General features: G+C 40.9%; 3 protein-coding genes and 1 pseudogene across 3 annotated transcripts; all 4 read right to left on the bottom strand.

The window, feature by feature from the left end:
* Positions 1-1,221: 1,221 nt before the first annotated feature.
* Positions 1,222-3,330, bottom strand: LOC130010515 (tubulin beta chain-like). Its single transcript, XM_056100906.1, has 3 exons — positions 3,274-3,330; positions 2,755-3,054; positions 1,222-1,344 (listed from the first exon to the last, which is right to left on the bottom strand). Exons 1-3 carry the CDS (start codon positions 3,328-3,330, stop codon positions 1,222-1,224), a joined length of 480 nt encoding a protein of 159 aa, XP_055956881.1.
* A 3,523-nt stretch (positions 3,331-6,853) lies between these two features.
* LOC130010455 (tubulin beta chain-like) lies at positions 6,854-9,190 on the bottom strand. Its single transcript, XM_056100907.1, has 3 exons — positions 9,134-9,190; positions 8,250-8,549; positions 6,854-6,976 (listed from the first exon to the last, which is right to left on the bottom strand). Exons 1-3 carry the CDS (start codon positions 9,188-9,190, stop codon positions 6,854-6,856), a joined length of 480 nt encoding a protein of 159 aa, XP_055956882.1.
* Positions 9,191-12,061: 2,871 nt separating this feature from the next.
* On the bottom strand, positions 12,062-14,480 carry LOC126822444 (tubulin beta chain). The gene is made up of 3 exons (XM_056101328.1): positions 14,424-14,480; positions 13,551-13,862; positions 12,062-12,529 (listed from the first exon to the last, which is right to left on the bottom strand). The coding sequence occupies exons 1-3, from the start codon at positions 14,478-14,480 to the stop codon at positions 12,167-12,169; spliced, it is 732 nt and encodes a 243-aa protein (XP_055957303.1). The 3' UTR covers positions 12,062-12,166.
* A 2,853-nt stretch (positions 14,481-17,333) lies between these two features.
* On the bottom strand, positions 17,334-19,736 carry LOC126822449 (tubulin beta-4B chain-like; annotated as a pseudogene).
* Positions 19,737-21,280: the final 1,544 nt, after the last annotated feature.

The raw sequence follows: 21,280 nt of genomic DNA on the forward strand, positions 1-21,280 counted from the left end.
TGCTTAATATAATGCTAATACAATGTATTTCTATCCAAATAATATATTGCATCTTATACATATCGAGGCATGAATACATGTATCAAAGACCATTTCACCTTAAGGTGACAGACATTTGCACGTCAGCATAATATATTTTACTAATCGTTGTGTATGTATGATTTTTCGCGTGCGCACTCTCAATTTTTTGAGGGGATTCCGCGTGAAAATTAGAGCTCTCAGGGGGGCCCGCTTATACGGTTGGACCCTGCCAGCACGCCCCTGATGCAGGGATATAAACGAATCCACCTGTAAAACATAAAAACGGGAAGCCATGGTGGCTCGGTGGGTAGGACGCCGTCTCGCTATCCGGGGGTTCCTGTTCTCGATCCCTGTATTGGCCAAGAAATATCGGATGACCTGTGAAGGTACAACGTATAGTCCTCCGGATGGGACGAAAAACCAATGACCGGTATACGTATTAGCGTGCAAGTAAAAGACCCATGGTTGGATAATCTTGTCTATAATACTGCAGAGACTAACATAGGGTTAAAATTTATTTCAATAAAAAAACGTAGGCGTCTTTAGCAGTGGGGTAGGGGACCCGGAAAAAAAACCACTCCTAAATAGAAAAACTAATAAAAACGCCCCCTCCCCCAACACACACATAACACACCGAGATAGGGGTGACTGGATAATACGTCTACATTGTACAATAAACGAAACGAAATTGTAGTCTAATTTGAATTAGATAGGGGACTGAGAGTGCATTAGTTCTGAATATTCTCAAAATCTTGAAAGGTTCAGAAAATTGGCTTTCATCCTGGCCTTCATCTGGGACGACAACTATTACAATATAAATCAAAATGGTCATGGCAAGAAAATAACACGTCGAGTTTCATTTAACAGTAAGAAGTTGAAACCGCCCATCTTTTTACTCCACTTAATTCAAATAAAAAGATTTTTTTTTTATATTTTAATTTATTTATTCATGATTTACATAATACTGTGGTGGCTGATTGGTATCATGCTGTGATGTCGTGGTGTCGCCTTTTATAAGGCGACAACCCGACATCACGGGCGACACCACGACACCACGACACCCCGACATCACGGGCGACACCACGACACCCCGACATGATATCAATCAGTCACCATATAATACAGAATAAACATAACAATGATTAAAATAATTTGTAATAATTTAAATATTTCTATAAATAAGATTTGCGTATCTTCTATTTATGTTTCTTCTTCGCCTTCTTCTTCGTCAAATTCTCCTTCTTCTTCAGCTGTAGCATCCTGGTATTGTTGATATTCAGATACCAGATCATTCATGTTAGATTCAGCTTCCGTAAATTCCATCTCATCCATACCTTCACCAGTATACCAATGGAGGAACGCCTTTCGTCTGAACATAGCTGTAAACTGTTCGGATATTCTCTTAAACAGTTCCTGAATAGCTGTACTGTTACCAATAAATGTTCCTGACATCTTCAGACCTCTGGGTGGAATATCACAGACAGCTGTTTTTACGTTGTTTGGAATCCATTCAACAAAGTAGCTGCTGTTTTTATTCTGAACGTTCAGCATCTGTTCGTCCACCTCCTTCATGGACATACGACCTCTGAACATGGTAGCTACTGTAAGGTAACGTCCATGACGAGGATCGCAGGCAGCCATCATGTTCTTGGCATCAAACATCTGCTGGGTGAGTTCAGGTACAGTGAGAGCTCGATACTGCTGGGAACCACGAGAGGTGAGGGGAGCAAATCCTGGCATAAAGAAATGTAGACGTGGGAAAGGTACCATGTTGACAGCTAGTTTACGTAGATCAGCATTCAGTTGACCAGGGAATCGTAGACAGGTGGTCACCCCCGACATGGTGGCTGAGACCAGATGATTGAGGTCACCGTAAGTAGGTGTGGTCAGTTTGAGGGTACGGAAACAGATATCATAGAGAGCCTCGTTATCAATACAGTAGGTCTCGTCTGTATTTTCTACCAGTTGATGAACTGAGAGTGTAGCGTTGTATGGTTCAACTACTGTATCTGATACCTGAAATTATAAATACAAATACAAACAGTTAATAAGATGGTTAAACAGAGGGCACATTTAATTAAGGTAAAATCATTCATACCCAAAAAGAAATGAAAATGAAATGGGGTTTAACGTACTACTGTTTTACTAAGGCAATGAAGACGGGTATCCGCCATGCAGTGTGTTATGCGGGCAATTTTGCCCGGCCCTGACTCTTATATCGAATTCCAACTATCAAGGGATCTTTTACGTGCAATCCTGCGTGTACACAGACAGGACCTCGTTTTTTTGTCCCATCCGAACGACCAGACATCTGTCCTTGCCAGGCCCTCCGCCCTGCACCACTGACAAGGGGGAACCACGCGGTAAAAATCTCGATGAACTTCTCGGCCAACACTGCCAGCATCCTACCCATTTAGACACCATGGTTCCTCATAGCCACAGAGTAACATATACGTCAGATTTTTAAATACATAGAGCTTCCTTCTTGGGTAAAACTATGTATTATCAAAAAATACATAACAGATATGCCCAGCTGTTTAAGGGAATTAAATTTGAAAATCGCCTTACCTTAGGTGAAGGACAGACAGAGAAAGTGTTCATGATTCTATCTGGATATTCTTCACGAATTTTACTGATCAGAAGAGTTCCCATACCAGATCCAGTTCCACCACCCAGGGAATGGGTCAACTGGAATCCCTGTAGACAGTCACAGCTTTCAGCTTCTTTACGGACCACATCTAGAACAGAATCAACCAACTCGGCACCTTCTGTATAATGACCTTTAGCCCAGTTATTACCAGCACCACTCTGACCAAACACAAAATTATCTGGACGGAAGATTTGACCAAAAGGTCCTGATCGTACAGAATCCATAGTACCGGGTTCCAAATCGACGAGAACAGCTCTGGGTACATACTTTCCTCCTGTGGCTTCATTATAATAAACGTTGATTCTCTCCAACTGAAGATCAGAATCACCGTGATAAGTTCCAGTTGGGTCGATACCATGTTCATCAGAGATTACTTCCCAGAACTGAAAGATAAAACGCCATAGTGTTAGAGTTCTGTTTTTAAGTAAATATCAGTTCCGATATATGATATTGGCTATTACAGCTGATATACAATAGCTATGCAAATCACGGCCTGGTTAAGCGACTCGGTTAACAGAAATGATTGCATCTTAGAGTCGACCAGAAAAGAAATATTTATTATGAACAATTTACTTTCAAAGACTGTCGCATATTAAACTTACCTTAGCTCCGATTTGGTTGCCACATTGGCCGGTTTGCATATGAACGATTTCTCTCATGTTGGAAGTTTAAAGGGTTAACTGAGAAGACAGAAAGTGAATGTTAAAGATAGACTTAAAGTTAACTTATATACATATATTTCGTGTCACGTGTCACCAAGGACAACATTGGTGTTAGGTTAATAAAGTAGATAATCCATTAGTAGTGAGGGGATTAACAAATTACCAAAAAGCACTCCTTTATGAATGGGATTAATTACAAGTGCGATTTACATTGAGAATTTTTAGATCAATAGTAGAAATCTCATCATTATGAAATCTAAGATTTAATACAGGTATTTGATACAGGTATATAACTATTCAATAGAATAAAAAAAGGAACGTCCTTCTTTTCTGAAATCAGATTTGAATTAATTTAGTAATGGGCGTCTGATTTCTAGAAGTTGGATTGTGGAATATAAGTCATCATCGCACATCATTTAATTAAATCAACCTGTACATAATATTGAATGTATTGGACGTTGAATCTGTAATAAACAACAACAACAGCATGATTGATGACGGGAAAGCTTGGGTGGTGAATATGCTGGCGAATGGGCTGACAGGTATAATTCACTACCAATTCGCAATGATTACAACGTGATTACCAGACATTCGTAGATGTTCGCGAGCGTTCGAGTGGTTTAGAACACAGGTTTGTCATTGAGCTATAAGTGTTGGGTTTTGTACGTCACAAGGGGTAGGGTTGCCTGCTTAACCTGGTGGGTTTTCTACGGGTCCTTGGGTTTAAACCCACTGCTAAATACCCCTACGTACAAGCGAATGATTGAAATACAATTGAGCCAGATGTTAGTCCCGAAATGTTCTAGTATATACGTGTAGTTTCTGTCAAGTGGACGTTAAACCCCACTATCTCTCGTGTAGAAAATATGTAGTCATTAGTCTACCTGTTTGTCTTAGCAAGTCATTATTTTAAAAAAACAATATGCGTATACTACATGTAGATATTTAAATTCATTCTTTTGAAGTAGGAAAATCCAAAGTGTCTGTGCTGCCAATTCTGAGTTAATTAAAGGGACAGTACTCCAAACTTACTGGCAAAATGAAAAACGATACGCAATCAAACGATATCCGACAAAGATATCTCCCCGAGAATTATTGAAATCGTTTAAAGGCTCAATACCACTCTTGTTGTAACTGAATAATATGTCCCAATCTTTATTCTGGTCAACAAATTGTACTATTTAGAATAGTTCAATTAATTGATGATACAAATTTCATCTTAACACACCTTATTTAAAAATTTTGAAAAATTCAACATAATGGTTTGAAACGTCTAACGTAAACCTTTTCAAATGAAACTTCGATTTAAAAATATTTTAGGACCCTCTGGATAAGTAAAATAGGATGTAATGGATACTTTACACAACAGGTAGGACAATTAAACATCTAGTACTTAGATAGAGATATATTTATTTTCTGGAGCTTTCAAGCCAGCAAGAGTGTTATTGTCCCTTTAAGTGGGGCTTAAATGTCCACCTTATAACTGAGAGCAGCTGGCGAATCGGTAACTGAGAGCAACTGACGACACCTGAATGCATCTGAAAAATGTCGACCAGAGCGCCGCTTACAAGTTAAAGTAACTAGTCCCAATTCCAGACGACATCTTAGCTGTTCTAGCAACAAAACATCATTACTCTGCCTATATCAAACATATCAATTTAAGCAGCTACAATTAACCATATATTATTTATTATTCTAATAGACATTAAGTTGTTTAAAAGAAGATCGATGACAAAAGGACGTGTGTGTGTGGGGGGGGGGGGGGGTGATAGAACTCTCAATTTTGGGATGGGGTTCATGCACCAAAATTAATAGTGTTGTCGTCCTTATGGTATAAGGATTACCATTACCAAGTACCAAGAAAATTCATTCAAAATTGCGGTTTGTAGGCGATAGATACAAAATATGGACGTGGCTCTGTCCCTAGGGGCCGAGATATGCACCCAAATCAATAGCTGTCATTCCCAATATGGTCCAGAACGAAAAACATAAAATAACAATTAGGCGTGTTTCTGTCCCTGGGGGTTGGATGGACCAATATACATAAGTACAACCCTTTTACTGAAATGTTTGAATAAAATCTGTTAATACTTGCGATCCGTAGAGAATCAACAGGCAAAATAGTAACAAAAAGTGGGCGCGGCACCGCCCCTGGGGGTTGGATATGCATCAAAACCAATAGTTGCCGTCCTTGTATAAAGGATAAATGTGTCAAGTTCCAATGCGATCTATTAAGAATTGCGGCCTGTGGGCAACACACAGGCACACAACGAAAAATGGTCATGACTCTGCCTCTGCGGGTTGAGCATACATTACAAACATTAGGGGTCATCCTACGGGTATAAGGAAAGGGTATGGAAATTGTCAAGGCGAGATGTTAATAATTTCGACCTGTGGGCGACACACAGACACAAACATTGAGCGTGGCTTTAATGGTTAGCACGTGCGCGCTGTATCATAAGATCTGTCAATGAGTCAACTGACGTGGTTTCGATTTCCCGGTTGTACGTGACAAGGAGTGGGGTTGCCTGTCCAACCTCGTGGGTTTTCACCGTGCAGGCGAATTGTTGAGATAAAACCATAAGTTAGTCCCGAAATAAGTTAGTCTCTCTCTCTCTCTCTCCCTCTCTCTCTCTCTCCCAGAACTGAACTGACAACTAACCAAGTCTCCTGTGGTCTAAAACCTTCCCTTAACTGCATTTACCTCCCTTTATTCATAAAAGAATCCACCTGTAAAACATGTTCAATAAAAACGGGGTTCCATGGTGGCTTGGTGACTAGGACGCTGCCTCGCTAACCGGGAGATCCCGTATTCGATCTCTGTATTGGCCGAGAAAAGTCGGATGGCCTGTGAAGGTACAACGTATAGTCACGGATGGGATGAAAATCCAAGGTCGGGTATACATATTGGGGTGCACGTAAAAGAACCCATGGCTGGATAATCTTGCCTATAATACTGCAAAGACTAACATATGGTTCAAATTTATTTCAATAAAAAAACGTAGGCGTTTTTAGCACTGGGGGGGACTCGGAAAAAAACCCACCCCTAAACAGAAAAACTAATACCCTCCATCCCCCACTCCCCAACACACACATAACACACCCAGATAGGAGTGACTGGATACTACGTCTACACTGTACAATAAACGAAACGAAATTGTAGTCTAATTTGAATTTGATAGGGGACTGTGGGTGCATTCGTTCTGAATATTCTTAAAATCCTTGAAAAGTTTGGAAAATTGACTTTCATCCTGGCCTTATTTTTTTAACTTTATCCCGGACAACTATTACAATATAAAACAAAATGGTCATGGCAAGAATCTAACTCGTCGAGTTTCATTTAACAGTTAGAAGTTGAAACCGACCATCTTTTTACTCCAATTACGTTAAATAAAAGGATTATTTTTATATTTTAAGTTATTTATTCGTGATTTACATAAAACAGAATAAACATAACAATGATTAAAATAATTTGTAATAATTTAAATATTTCTATAAATAAGATTTGCGTATCTTCTATTTATGTTTCTTCTTCGCCTTCTTCTTCGTCAAATTCACCTTCTTCTTCAGCTGTAGCATCCTGGTATTGTTGATATTCAGATACCAGATCATTCATGTTAGATTCAGCTTCCGTAAATTCCATCTCATCCATACCTTCACCAGTATACCAATGGAGGAAAGCCTTTCGTCTGAACATAGCTGTAAACTGTTCAGATATTCTCTTAAACAGTTCCTGAATAGCTGTACTGTTACCAATAAATGTTCCTGACATCTTCAGACCTCTTGGTGGAATATCACAGACAGCTGTTTTTACGTTGTTGGGAATCCATTCAACAAAGTAGCTGCTGTTTTTATTCTGAACGTTCAGCATCTGTTCATCCACCTCCTTCATGGACATACGACCTCTGAACATGGTAGCTACTGTAAGGTAACGCCCATGTCGAGGATCGCAGGCAGCCATCATGTTCTTGGCATCAAACATCTGCTGTGTGAGTTCGGGTACAGTGAGAGCTCGGTACTGCTGGGAACCACGAGAGGTGAGGGGAGCAAAACCTGGCATAAAGAAATGTAGACGTGGGAAAGGTACCATGTTGACAGCAAGTTTACGTAGATCAGCATTCAGTTGACCAGGGAATCGTAGACAGGTGGTCACCCCAGACATGGTGGCTGACACCAGATGATTGAGGTCACCGTAAGTAGGTGTGGTCAGTTTGAGGGTACGGAAACAGATATCATAGAGAGCCTCGTTATCAATACAGTAGGTCTCGTCTGTATTTTCTACCAGTTGATGAACTGAGAGTGTAGCGTTGTACGGTTCAACAACTGTATCTGATACCTGAAATTATAAATACAAATAAAAACAGTCAATACGATGGTTAAACAGAGGGCACATTTAATTAAGGTAAAATCATTCCTATCCAAAAAGAAATGAAGCTGAAATGGGGTTAAACGTCCTACTGTTCTACTTCGACTAAGCTAATGAATACGATATACGCTATACGGTGTGCTATGAGGGCAATTTTTCCCGGCCCGAACTCTTATATTGAATTTCAACCGCCAAAAGATCTTTTAAGCGCCCTCCAACGTGCACGCAGAACCTCGGTTTTTTGTCCCATCCGAACGACTAGACAGATGTCATTGTCAGGCATTTTTTTAAAAAACGGCATTTTTGAACATGTATTATATAAAAAAAAACATCGTAACAAATATGATAAGCTGTTTAAAGGTATTAAATTTGAAAATCGACTTACCTTAGGTGAAGGACAGACAGAGAAGGTGTTCATGATTCTATCTGGATATTCTTCACGGATTTTACTGATCAGGAGAGTTCCCATACCAGACCCAGTTCCACCACCTAGGGAATGGGTCAACTGGAATCCCTGTAGACAATCACAGCTTTCAGCTTCTTTACGGACCACATCTAAAACAGAATCAACCAACTCGGCACCTTCTGTATAATGACCTTTAGCCCAGTTATTACCAGCACCACTCTGACCAAACACAAAATTATCTGGACGGAAGATTTGACCAAAAGGCCCCGATCGTACAGAATCCATGGTACCGGGTTCCAAATCGACGAGAACAGCTCTGGGTACATATTTCCCTCCTGTAGCTTCATTATAATAAACGTTGATTCTCTCCAACTGAAGATCAGAATCACCGTGATAAGTTCCAGTTGGATCGATACCATGTTCATCAGAGATTACTTCCCAGAACTGAAAGATAAAACGCCATAGTGTTAGAGTTTCGTATTTAAGTAAACATCAGTTCCGATATATGCTATTGGCTATTACAGTGGATAGCTTTGCAAATCACGGCCCGGTTATGCGAAATGAAATGAAATGGGCTTTAACGTCCTACTGTTCTGCTCCTATACCGGGCTAATAAAGACGGGCATATGCCATACAGTGTGCTATGAGGGAAATTTTGCCCGGGCAGCGCAACAATGGCCTAATCTTATATCGAATTCCAACTGCCAAGGGATCTTTTACATGCACGCCAATGTATACGCGGGAACTCGGTTTTTCGTCCCACTCGAAGAACTAGACAGCTGTCCCTGTCAGGCCCTCCTTCCTTCACTACTGACAAGGGTAAACAACGTCGATGAACTTTCTAGGCCAATGAAGGGATCGAACACCCGACCTCCAGTTTAGCAAGCCAGCGTCTTGCCCACTTAGCCACCGTGGCTCCCTGGTTAAGCGATGCGTACAACAGAAATAATTGCAACTTAGCGTTGACCAGAAAGGAAACATATATCATAAACAATTTACTTTCAAAGGCTGTCGCATATTTAACTTACCTTAGCTCCGATCTGGTTGCCACATTGGCCAGTTTGCATATGAACGATTTCTCTCATGTTGAAAGTTTAAAGGGTTAACTGTAGAAGACAGAAAGTGAATGTTAAAGATAGACTCGAAATTAACTTATATACATATATTTCATGTCACGTGTCACCAAGGACAACATTGGTGTTAGGTTGATAAAGTAGATAATCCAATAGTAGTGAGGGGATTAACAAATTACCAAAATAGAATGGGATTAATCAAGCACTCCTTTACGAATGGTATTACTTGCAAATGTGATTTACATGTTAAAAAGTCCCATTGAGAATATTTAGACCAATGATAGGTGACAGGAAAGCTTGGGTGCCGAATATGCTAATGGGCTTACCAGTAAAATTCGCCACCAATTCGCAATACTTGCAAGTTGATTACCAGATATTCGTAGGTGTTCGCGAGTGTTCGAGTGGTTTTGATTACTGGGCCCTGTTTCTCGAAATCTTAACTAGAGATAAAATCAAAATTTTAGTAGATACTAAACACTAAAATCAACCTAATTTTATCCAATCAATTTACTTAAATATGGATTTTATCTTAGTTCAAATTTCGTGAAACAGGCCCCAGGTCTGTCATTGGGCTAAGTGGTTTGGTATCAAGCTTGTACGTGACAACGGTTAGGTTACCCGCTTAACATCGTGGGTTTTCTACGGGTCCTTGGGTTTCGTCCCACTGCTAAATACCCCTACGTACAAGTGAATTATTGAAATAAAATTGAGTCAGAGGTTAGTCCCGAAATGTTCTAGTATATACGTGTAGTTTCTGTCAAGTGGACGTTAAACCCCCAATATCTCTCGTGTAGAATGTGTAGTCATAGCCTATCTAACATTCAAGTTCATTCCTTTGAAGTAGGAAAATTATCCAAACATTTTGTACTGTGAATCAAAGGGACAACATTACAATCTTACTGGCAAAATGAAAACCATACGCAATCAAACGATATCCTACAAAGATATCCAACGAGAATTATTGAAATCTTTTAAGTCAGGCTTAAATGTCTACCTTATAACTGAGAACAACTGGCGTATCGGCACCTGAGAGCAACTGGCGTTTCGGCAACTGGGAGCAACTGGCGTTTCGGCAACTGGGAGTTACTGGTAACAACTGAATGCATCTGAAAAAGGTCGACCTGAGTACTGCTTACAACTTAAGGCAACTAGTTTTAGTTCGAGGCGACATCTTAGCTGTTCTAGCAACAAAGCATCGTTACTCTGCCTATATCAAACATATCAATTTAAGCAGCTACAATCAACCATATATTATTTATTATTCTAATGGACATTAAGTGGTTTAAAAGAAGATCGGTGAGAAAATGGAGGGGGGGGCTAATAGAACTCTCAGCCTTGGGGGTCGGGTCATGCACCAAAATCAATAGTGTTGCCGTCCTTATGGTATACCAAGTACCAAGATAATCCATTTAGAATTGTGAACCAATATGGTCCAAGACGATAAACACAAAAAATGGGGCGTGGTTCTGTCCCTGGGGATTGCACGGATGATGGACGGTCCTATATAGATAAGTACAATCCTGTTATTGAAATGATTGGTCATGTCGAATTCGAATAAAATCTGTTAATACTTCCGGCCTGTAAAGAATTAACAGACAAAATAATAACACAGAGTGAGCGCTGCTCCGCCCCTAGGGATTTGGCATACATCAAAACCAATAGTTGCCGTCCTTGTATAAGGAATAAGTTCCAATGCGATCATTAATAAGAATTGCTGCATGTGGGCAACACACAGACACATAAAGAAAAGTGGGCGTGGCTCTGCACTTGCGGGGAAGGCATGCACTAAAACAATAGGGATCATCCTTCGGGTATAAGGAAGTATGCAAAGTTTCAAGACGAGATGTTAAGAATTTCAACCTGTAGACGACACACAGACACAAAAATTGAGCGTGGCTTTACCCATGCACCAAAAATAATAGCGGCCATCCATTATAATAGGGCACAATGAATAAGTATTGTACAACATACCGCGAAACTGACAACTAACGAAGTCTCCTGTGGTCTGATACCTTCCCTTAATTACATTTCCCTCCCTTTATTAATAAACGAATCCGCCTGTAAAACACGTGCAATAAAAACTGGGAGCCATGGCGGCTCGGTGGGTAGGACGCTGCCTGGCTAACCGGGATCCCGTGTTCCATCCCTGTATTGGCCGAGAAAAGTCGGATGCCCTGTGAAGGTAAAACGTATAGACATTCGGACGAAAAACCAAGGTCTGGTATACATATTGGCGTGCACGTAATAGAACCCATGGTTGGATAATCTTGTCTATAATACTGCAGAGACTAACATATGGTTCAAATTTATTTCAATAAAAAACGTAGGCGTCTTTAGCAGTGGGGTAGGGGACCCGGAAAAACCCCCACTCCTAAACAGAAAAACGAATAAAAACGCCCCCCCCCCCTCCAACACACACATAACGCACCTATATAGGGGCGACTTGATAATACGACTACATAGTACAATAAATGAAACGAAATTGTAGTCTAATTTGAATTTGATAGGGGACTGAGAGTGCATTCGTTCTCAATATTCTCAAAATCCTTGAAAGGTTCAGAAAATTGGCTTTCATCCTGGCCTTATTTTTTTAACTTCATCCGGGACAACAACTATTACAATATAAATCAAAATGGTCATGACAAGAATCTAACACGTCGAGTTTCATTTAACAGTAAGAAGTTGAAACCGCTCATCTTTTTACTCCACTTAATTCAAATAAAAAGATTTTTTTTTTATATTTTAATTTATTTATTCATGATTTACATAATACTGTGGTGGCTGATTGGTATCATGCTGTGATGTCGTGGTGTCGCCTTTTATAAGGCGACAACCCGACAACCCGACAACCCGACATCACGGGCGACACCACGACACCCCGACATGATACCAATCAGCCACCATATAATACAGAATAAACATAACAATGATTAAAATAATCTGTAATAATTTAAATATTTCTATAAATAAGATTTGCGTATCTTCTATTTATGTTTCTTCTTCGCCTTCTTCTTCATCAAATTCACCTTCTTCTTCAGCTGTAGCATCCTGGTATTGTTGATATTCAGATACCAGATCATTCATGTTAGATTCAGCTTCCGTAAATTCCATCTCATCCATACCTTCACCAGTATACCAATGGAGGAAAGCCTTTCGTCTGAACATAGCTGTAAACTGTTCGGATATTCTCTTAAACAGTTCTTGAATAGCTGTACTATTACCAATAAATGTGCCTGACATCTTCAAACCTCTTGGTGGAATATCACAGACAGCTGTTTTTACGTTGTTGGGAATCCATTCAACAAAATAGCTGCTGTTTTTATTCTGAACGTTCAACATCTGTTCGTCAACCTCCTTCATGGACATACGACCTCTGAACATGGTAGCTACTGTAAGGTAACGCCCATGTCGAGGATCGCAGGCAGCCATCATGTTCTTGGCATCAAACATCTGCTGGGTGAGTTCGGGTACAGTGAGAGCTCGGTACTGCTGGGAACCACGAGAGGTGAGGGGAGCAAAACCTGGCATAAAGAAATGTAGACGTGGGAAAGGTACCATGTTGACAGCAAGTTTACGTAGATCAGCATTCAGTTGACCAGGGAATCGTAGACAGGTGGTCACCCCAGACATGGTGGCTGACACCAGATGATTGAGGTCACCGTAAGTAGGTGTGGTCAGTTTGAGGGTACGGAAACAGATATCATAGAGAGCCTCGTTATCAATACAGTAGGTCTCGTCTGTATTTTCTACCAGTTGATGAACTGAGAGTGTAGCGTTGTACGGTTCAACAACTGTATCTGATACCTGAAATTATAAATACAAATAAAAACAGTCAATACGATGGTTAAACAGAGGGCACATTTAATTAAGGTAAAATCATTCATATCCAAAAAGAAATGAAACTGAAATGGGGTTAAACGTCCTACTGTTCTACTTCGACTAAGCTAATGAATACGATATACGCTATACGGTGTGCTATGAGGGCAATTTTTCCCGGCCCGAACTCTTATATTGAATTTCAACCGCCAAAATATCTTTTAAGCGCCCTCCAACGTGCACGCGGAACCTCGGTTTTTTGTCCCATCCGAACGACTAGACAGATGTCATTGTCAGGCATTTTTTTAAAAAACGGCATCTTTGAACATGTATTATATAAAAAAAACCATCGTAACAAATATGATAAGCTGTTTAAAGGTATTAAATTTGAAAATCGACTTACCTTAGGTGAAGGACAGACAGAGAAGGTGTTCATGATTCTATCTGGATATTCTTCACGGATTTTACTGATCAGGAGAGTTCCCATACCAGACCCAGTTCCACCACCCAGGGAATGGGTCAACTGGAATCCCTGTAGACAATCACAGCTTTCAGCTTCTTTACGGACCACATCTAAAACAGAATCAACCAACTCGGCACCTTCTGTATAATGACCTTTAGCCCAGTTATTACCAGCACCACTCTGACCAAACACAAAATTATCTGGACGGAAGATTTGACCAAAAGGTCCTGATCGTACAGAATCCATGGTACCGGGTTCCAAATCGACGAGAACAGCTCTGGGTACATATTTTCCTCCTGTAGCTTCATTATAATAAACGTTGATTCTCTCCAACTGAAGATCAGAATCACCGTGATAAGTTCCAGTTGGGTCGATACCATGTTCATCAGAGATTACTTCCCAGAACTGAAAGATAAAACGCCATAGTGTTAGAGTTTCGTATTTAAGTAAACATCAGTTCCGATATATGTTTTGCAAATCACGGCCTGGTTATGCGAAATGAAATGAAATGGGGTTTAACGTCCTACTGTTCTGCTCCTATACCGGGCTAATAAAGACGGGCATATGCCATACAGTGTGCTATGAGGGAAATTTTGCCCGGGCAGCGCAACAATGGCCTAATCTTATATAGAATTCCAACTGCCAAGGGATCTTTTACGTGAACGCCAATGTATACGCGAGAACTCGGTTTTTCGTCCCAATCGAAGGACTAGACAGCTGTCCCTGTCAGGCCCTCCTTCCTTCACTACTGACAAGGGTAAACAACGTCGATGAACTTTCTAGGCCAATGCAGGGATCGAACACCCGACCTCCAGTTTAGTAAGCCAGCGTCTTGCCCACTTAGCCACCGTGGCTCCCTGGTTAAGCGATGCGGACAACGGAAATAATTGCAACTTAGCGTTGACCAGAAAGGAAACATATATCATAAACAATTTACTTTCAAAGACTGTCGCATATTAAACTTACCTTAGCTCCGATCTGGTTGCCACATTGGCCAGTTTGCATATGAACGATTTCTCTCATGTTGAAAGTTTAAAGGGTTAACTGAGAAGACAGAAAGTGAATGTTAAAGATAGACTCGAAATTAACTTATATACATATATTTCATGTCACGTGTCACCAAGGACAACATTGGTGTTAGGTTGATAAAGTAGATAATCCAATAGTAGTGAGGGGATTAACAAATTACCAAAATAGAATGGGATTAATCAAGCACTCCTTTACGAATGGTATTACTTGCAAATGTGATTTACATGTTAAAAAGTCCCATTGAGAATATTTAGACCAATGATAGGTGACAGGAAAGCTTGGGTGCCGAATATGCTAATGGGCTTACCAGTAAAATTCGCTACCAATTCGCAATACTTGCAAGTTGATTACCAGACATTCGTAGGTGTTCGCGAGTGTTCGAGTGGTTTTGATTATTGGGGCCTGTTTCTCGAAATCTTAACTAGAGATAAAATCAAAATTTTAGTAGATACTAAACAATAAAATCAATCTAATTTTATCCAATCAATTTACTTAAATATGGATTTTATCTTAGTTCAAATTTCGTGAAACAGGCCCCAGGTCTGTCATTGGGCTAAGTGGTTTGGTATCAAGCTTGTACGTGACAACTGTTAGGTTACCCGCTTAACATCGTGGGTTTTCTACGGGTCCTTGGGTTTCGTCCCACTGCTAAATACCCCTACGTACAAGCGATTTATTGAAATAAAATTGAGTCAGAGCTTAGTCCCGAAATGTTCTAGTATATACGTGTAGTTTCTGTCAAGTGGACGTTAAACCCCACTATCTCTCGTGTAGAAAATATGTAGTCATTAGCCTATCTATTTGTCTTAGCAAGTCATTTTTTTTAAATGTATGCGTATACTACATGTAGATGTTTAAATTCATTCTTTTGAACATTATCCAAAGATTCTGTAATGTCAATTCTGTGAGTTAATTAAAGGGACAGTATTCCAAACTTACTGGCAAAATGAAAAACGATACGATATCAAACGATATTCTACAAAGATATTTCCACGAGAATTATTGAAATATTTTAATTGGGGCTTAAATGTCTAGCTTATAACTGGGAGCAACTAGCGTTTCGGCAACTGAGAGCAACTGACGTTTTGGCAAACTGGGAACAATTGGCGTTTCGGCAACTGGGAGCAACTCGCGTTTCGGCAACTGGGAGCAACTGGCTTCAACCGAATGCATCTGAAAACGGTCGACCTGAGCGCCGCTTACAAGTCAAAGCAACTTGTAAGCGTGGGGGGAGGGGGCATGCTCTAAGGAATAAATATGCCAAGTTCCAATATTGTCCTAGACGATAAACACGAAAAGTGGGCGTGGCTTTTCCCCTGCGGGGGAGGCGGGGGCTGCATGCACTAAATAGAATATGGATCATCCTTCGGGTAAATTGAAAGGGTATGGAAATTGTCAAGACGAGATGTTAAGAATTTCGTTCTGTAGGCGACACACAGACACAAAAATTGAGCATGGCTTTGCCCATGCACCAAATATAATAGCGGTCATCCGTCATAATAGGGTATAAGAAATAAGTATAAAAGTTGTAACTATATAGTTCCATTAATAACTGAGGAATTGTTCAACATATCACGGAACTGACAACTAACGAAGACACTTGTGGTCCGATACCTTCCCTTAACTGCATTTGCCTCCCTTTATTAATAAACGAATCCACCTGTAAAACATTAGTGCGGGAGCCCAGGGGGTTAACCTAGCTGAAAAGTGTACCAATTTTCTCCTATATGGTATCAATGCATGTATATCTGGTATCATCAGAATGTAAGTCTGTCGGGTTTCTGGTGGTGGGTGTGGTATTCCACGCCCAAAATGCCATGCCCCCCAATTAGGCTAGATTAGCTCAAAAGTGTACCACATGAAAATCGTACAGCAGTGTACCGTACATCTTCAGGTGTTACAAAAACACTCTAACAGACATTATTTCTAGTGGTGGGTTTCCTCTGACAGAGCTATGTAATTGTCAGACATTTGTAGTGGTGGAGTATCCCTGACAAGAGTTTTCTAATTTCCAGACCGCAGCTAGGCTAGATTAGTTGAAATCTGTACCCCCTAAAACAGCTTTGGAGTTGTTCAGTACCACTACAGGAATCATGGAGTCCATGGTGGCTCGTGGGTAGGACGCTGTCTCGCTATCCGGGAGGTGCCGTGTTCGATCCCTGTATTGGCCAAGAAAGATCGGATGGCCTGTGAAGGTACAAGGTATAGTCCTTCGGATGGGACGAAAAACCAATGTCCGTTATACGTATTGGCGTGCACGTAAAAGACCCATGGTTTGATAATCTTGTCTATAATACTGCGGAGACTAACATATGGTTCAAATTTATTTCAATAAAAAAAACGTACGGTAGGGGACCCGGAAAAAAACCCACTCCTAAACACAGAAAAATAATAAAAAGCCCCCCCCCCCAAAAAAAAAAACCACACACATAACACACCCAGATAGGGGCAACTGGATAATACGTCTACATTGTACAATAAACGAAACGAAATTGTAGTCTAATTTGAATTTGATACGGGACTGAGAGTGCATTCGTTCTGAATATTCTCAAAATCCTTGAAAGGTTCAGAAAATTGGCTTTCATCCTGGCCTTATTTTTTTAACTTCATCCGGGACGACAACTATTACAATATAAATCAAAATGGCCATGGCAAGAATCTAACAGGTAGAGTTTCATCTGACAGTGAGGAGTGGAAACGACCCACTTAAGTCAAATAAAAAGATTTTTTTTTTTAATTTTAATTTATTTATTCATGATTTACATAATACAGAATAAACATAACAATGATTAAAATAATCTGTAATAATTTAAATATTTCTATTAATAAGATTTGCGTATCTTCTTTTTATGTTTCTTCTTCGCCTTCTTCTTCATCAAATTCTCCTTCTTCTTCAGCTGTAGCATCCTGGTATTGTTGATATTCAGATACCAGATCATTCATGTTAGATTCGGCTTCTGTAAATTCCATCTCATCCATACCTTCACCAGTATACCAATGGAGGAAAGCCTTTCGCCTGAACATAGCTGTAAACTGTTCAGATATTCTCTTAAATAGTTCCTGAATAGCTGTACTGTTACCAATAAATGTTCCTGACATCTTCAAACCTCTTGGTGGAATATCACAGACAGCTGTTTTTACGTTGTTGGGAATCCATTCAACAAAGTAGCTGCTGTTTTTATTCTGAACGTTCAACATCTGTTCATCCACCTCTTTCATGGACATACGACCTCTGAACATGGTAGCTACTGTAAGGTAACGACCATGTCGAGGATCGCAGGCCGCCATCATGTTCTTGGCATCAAACATCTGCTGGGTGAGTTCGGGTACAGTGAGAGCTCGGTACTGCTGGGAACCACGAGAGGTGAGGGGAGCAAAACCTGGCATAAAGAAATGTAGACGTGGGAAAGGTACCATGTTGACAGCTAGTTTACGTAGATCGGCATTCAGTTGACCAGGGAATCGTAGACAGGTGGTCACTCCAGACATGGTGGCTGACACCAGGTGATTGAGGTCACCGTAAGTAGGTGTGGTCAGTTTGAGGGTACGGAAACAGATATCATAGAGAGCCTCGTTATCAATACAGTAGGTCTCGTCTGTATTTTCTACCAGTTGATGAACTGAGAGGGTAGCGTTGTACGGTTCAACAACTGTATCTGATACCTGAAATTATAAATACAAATAAAAGCAGTTAATACGATGGTTAAACAGAGGGCACATTTAATTACGGTAAAATCATTCATATCAAAAAAGAAATGTAAATGAAATGGGATTTAACGTCCTGCTGTTTTACTAATACAGTGTGCTATAAGGGCAATTTTGCTCGGCCCGGACTCTTATATCGAAGGGATCTTTTACGTGCAATCCTACGTGTATACCAGACCTCGTTTTTTGTCCCATCCGAACGACTAGACAGCTGTCCTTGTCAGGCCCTCCGCCCTGCACCACTGGCAATGGGGAACCACGCCAAAAATCTCGATGAATATTCTCGGCCAACACTGGACGTGAACCCGCGACCTCCAGGATAGCAAGCCAGCATCTTATCCACGTAGGTACGATGGCTCCTCATACCCACAGAGTGACATATGTCGGACTTTTAAATACACAGAGCTTCAATCATGGGTAAAGCTATACAGGATTTTTAAAACGGCATCTTTGAACAGATATATGTAATATAAAAAACATAACAGATATGCAAAGCAGTTTAAGGAAATTAAATTTAAAAATCGCCTTACCTTAGGTGAAGGACAGACAGAGAAGGTGTTCATGATTCTATCTGGATATTCTTCACGGATTTTACTAATCAGGAGAGTTCCCATACCAGATCCAGTTCCACCACCCAGGGAATGGGTCAACTGGAATCCCTGTAGACAATCACAGCTTTCAGCTTCTTTACGGACCACATCTAGAACGGAATCAACCAACTCGGCACCTTCTGTATAATGACCTTTAGCCCAGTTATTACCAGCACCACTCTGACCAAACACAAAATTATCTGGACGGAAGATTTGACCAAAAGGTCCTGATCGTACAGAATCCATGGTACCGGGTTCCAAATCGACGAGAACAGCTCTGGGTACATACTTTCCTCCTGTAGCTTCATTATAATAAACGTTGATTCTCTCCAACTGAAGATCAGAATCACCGTGATAAGTTCCAGTTGGGTCGATACCATGTTCATCAGAGATTACTTCCCAGAACTGAAAGATAAAACGCCATAGAGTTAGAGTTCTGTTTTTAAGTAAACATCAGTTCCGATATATGCTATTGGCTAATACAGCGGATATACAATAGCTATGCAAATCACTGCCTGGTTAAGCGAAATAAAACGAAATGACATGGGGTTTAACGTACTACTGTTCTGCTCCTATACAGTGTGCTGTGAGGGCAATTTGGCCCGGCAGCGCCGTTATGACCTACACTTATATCAAATTTCAACTGCAAAGGGATCTATTACGTACACGGGAACTGGGTTTTTCTTTCCACCCGAACGACTAGACGGCTGTCCCTGTCAGGCCCTCCGTCCTGCACCACTGACAAGGAGAAGCGACGTCGGAAAATCCCGATGAACTTTCTAGGCCAATGCAGGGATCGAACACGCGACCTTCAGTCTAGCGAGCCAGCATCTTACGCACTTAGTCACCGTGGCTCCCTGGTTAAGCGACTCGGTCAACAGAAATGATTGTATCTTGGCGTTGACCAGAAAGGAAACATATATTATGAACAATTTACTTTCAAAGACTGTCGCATATTAAACTTACCTTAGCTCCGATCTGGTTGCCACATTGGCCGGTTTGCATATGAACGATTTCTCTCATGTTGGAAGTTTAAAGGGTTAACTAAGAAGACAGAAAGTGAATGTTAACGATAGACTCAATGTTAACTTATATACATATATTCCATGTCACGTGTCACCAAGGACAACATTGGTGTTAAGTTAATAAAGTAGATAATCCAATAGTAGTGAGGGGATTAACAAATTACCAAAATTGAATGGGATTAATCAAGCACTCCTTTATGAATGGTATTTTAATACTGCATTTGCCTCCCTTTATTCATAAACGAATCCACGTTCAATAAAAACGGGGCGCCACGGTGTTTCAATGAGTAGGACGCTGGCTCGCTAACCGGGATGTCCCGTGTTCGATCCCTGCATTGGCCGAAAAAAGACGGGGCCTGTGAAGCAACAGCGTATAGTCGTTCGGATGGGACGAAAGACCGAGGTCCGGTGTACATTTTGGCGTGTACGTAAAAGAACCCATGGCAGTTTGAATTGGATATAAGAGTAGGCTGTAGCTCCGCTGTCCGGGCAAAATTTCCCTCATAGCACACTGTATGGCGTATGCCCAGTGGAAGCAGAACAGTAGTACTTAAAACCTCAATAAAAATAAAACAATTCATATGATGTAGGGGGTGTTGGATGGCCGAATGGTTAGCACGTTCGCGCTGTATCATAAGGCCTGTCATTGAGTCAACTGGCGTGGTTTCGATTCGCCGGTTGTACGTGACAAGGAGTAGGGTTGCCTGTCCAACCTCTTGAGTTTTCTCCTGGCCATCCGGTCTCCTCCCACTGCTAAAGACCCCTACGCGCAAGCGAATTATTTAAATAAAATTAAACCATATGTTAATCTCGAAATTACCTATGTTGAGTAGACGTTAAACCCCATCTCTCTCTCTCTCTCTCTCTCTCTCTCTCTCATATGATGTAAAAAATAAATACTGACGTTAAGAAACAGTATGGCTACTGAAATAAAATGAAATGGGTGTTTAAGGTCCTACTGTTCTGCTCCTAAACTGGGCTAATGAAGACGGGCATACGCCATACAGTGTACTATGAGGGAAATATTGTCCGGGCAGCGGCGCTACGGCCTACTCTTATATCGAATTCCAACTGCCAAGGGATCTTTTGCGTGCACGCCAATGTGTACACGGGACCTCGGTTTTTCGTCCCGTCCGAACTACTAGACAGCTGTCCTTGTCAGGCCCTCCGTCCTGCATCACTGAAAAGGGGGAAACCACGCCGGAAATTTTCTCGGCCAATGCAGGGATCGAACACCCGACCTCCAGGCTAGCGAGCCAGCGTCCTACCCACTTAGCCACGTGATCCCCAGTATGGCTACTAATCAAACGTCTCTTAACAGATGATGAAATATAGAGATAACAGTTCATAGACAATTTTCTAATATGATATCTAATAGAATCCCGAGGGATTGCGGGGCTGCTGTCGGGCAAAACATTTTTTCGGGCGATCATCAAATTTTTCGGGTAGTGACCAACCAAATGATAAATAAAAA

The sequence above is a fragment of the Patella vulgata genome, chromosome 5 (genome assembly GCF_932274485.2).
Source record: "Patella vulgata chromosome 5, xgPatVulg1.2, whole genome shotgun sequence".
NCBI lineage: Eukaryota > Metazoa > Mollusca > Gastropoda > Patellidae > Patella > Patella vulgata.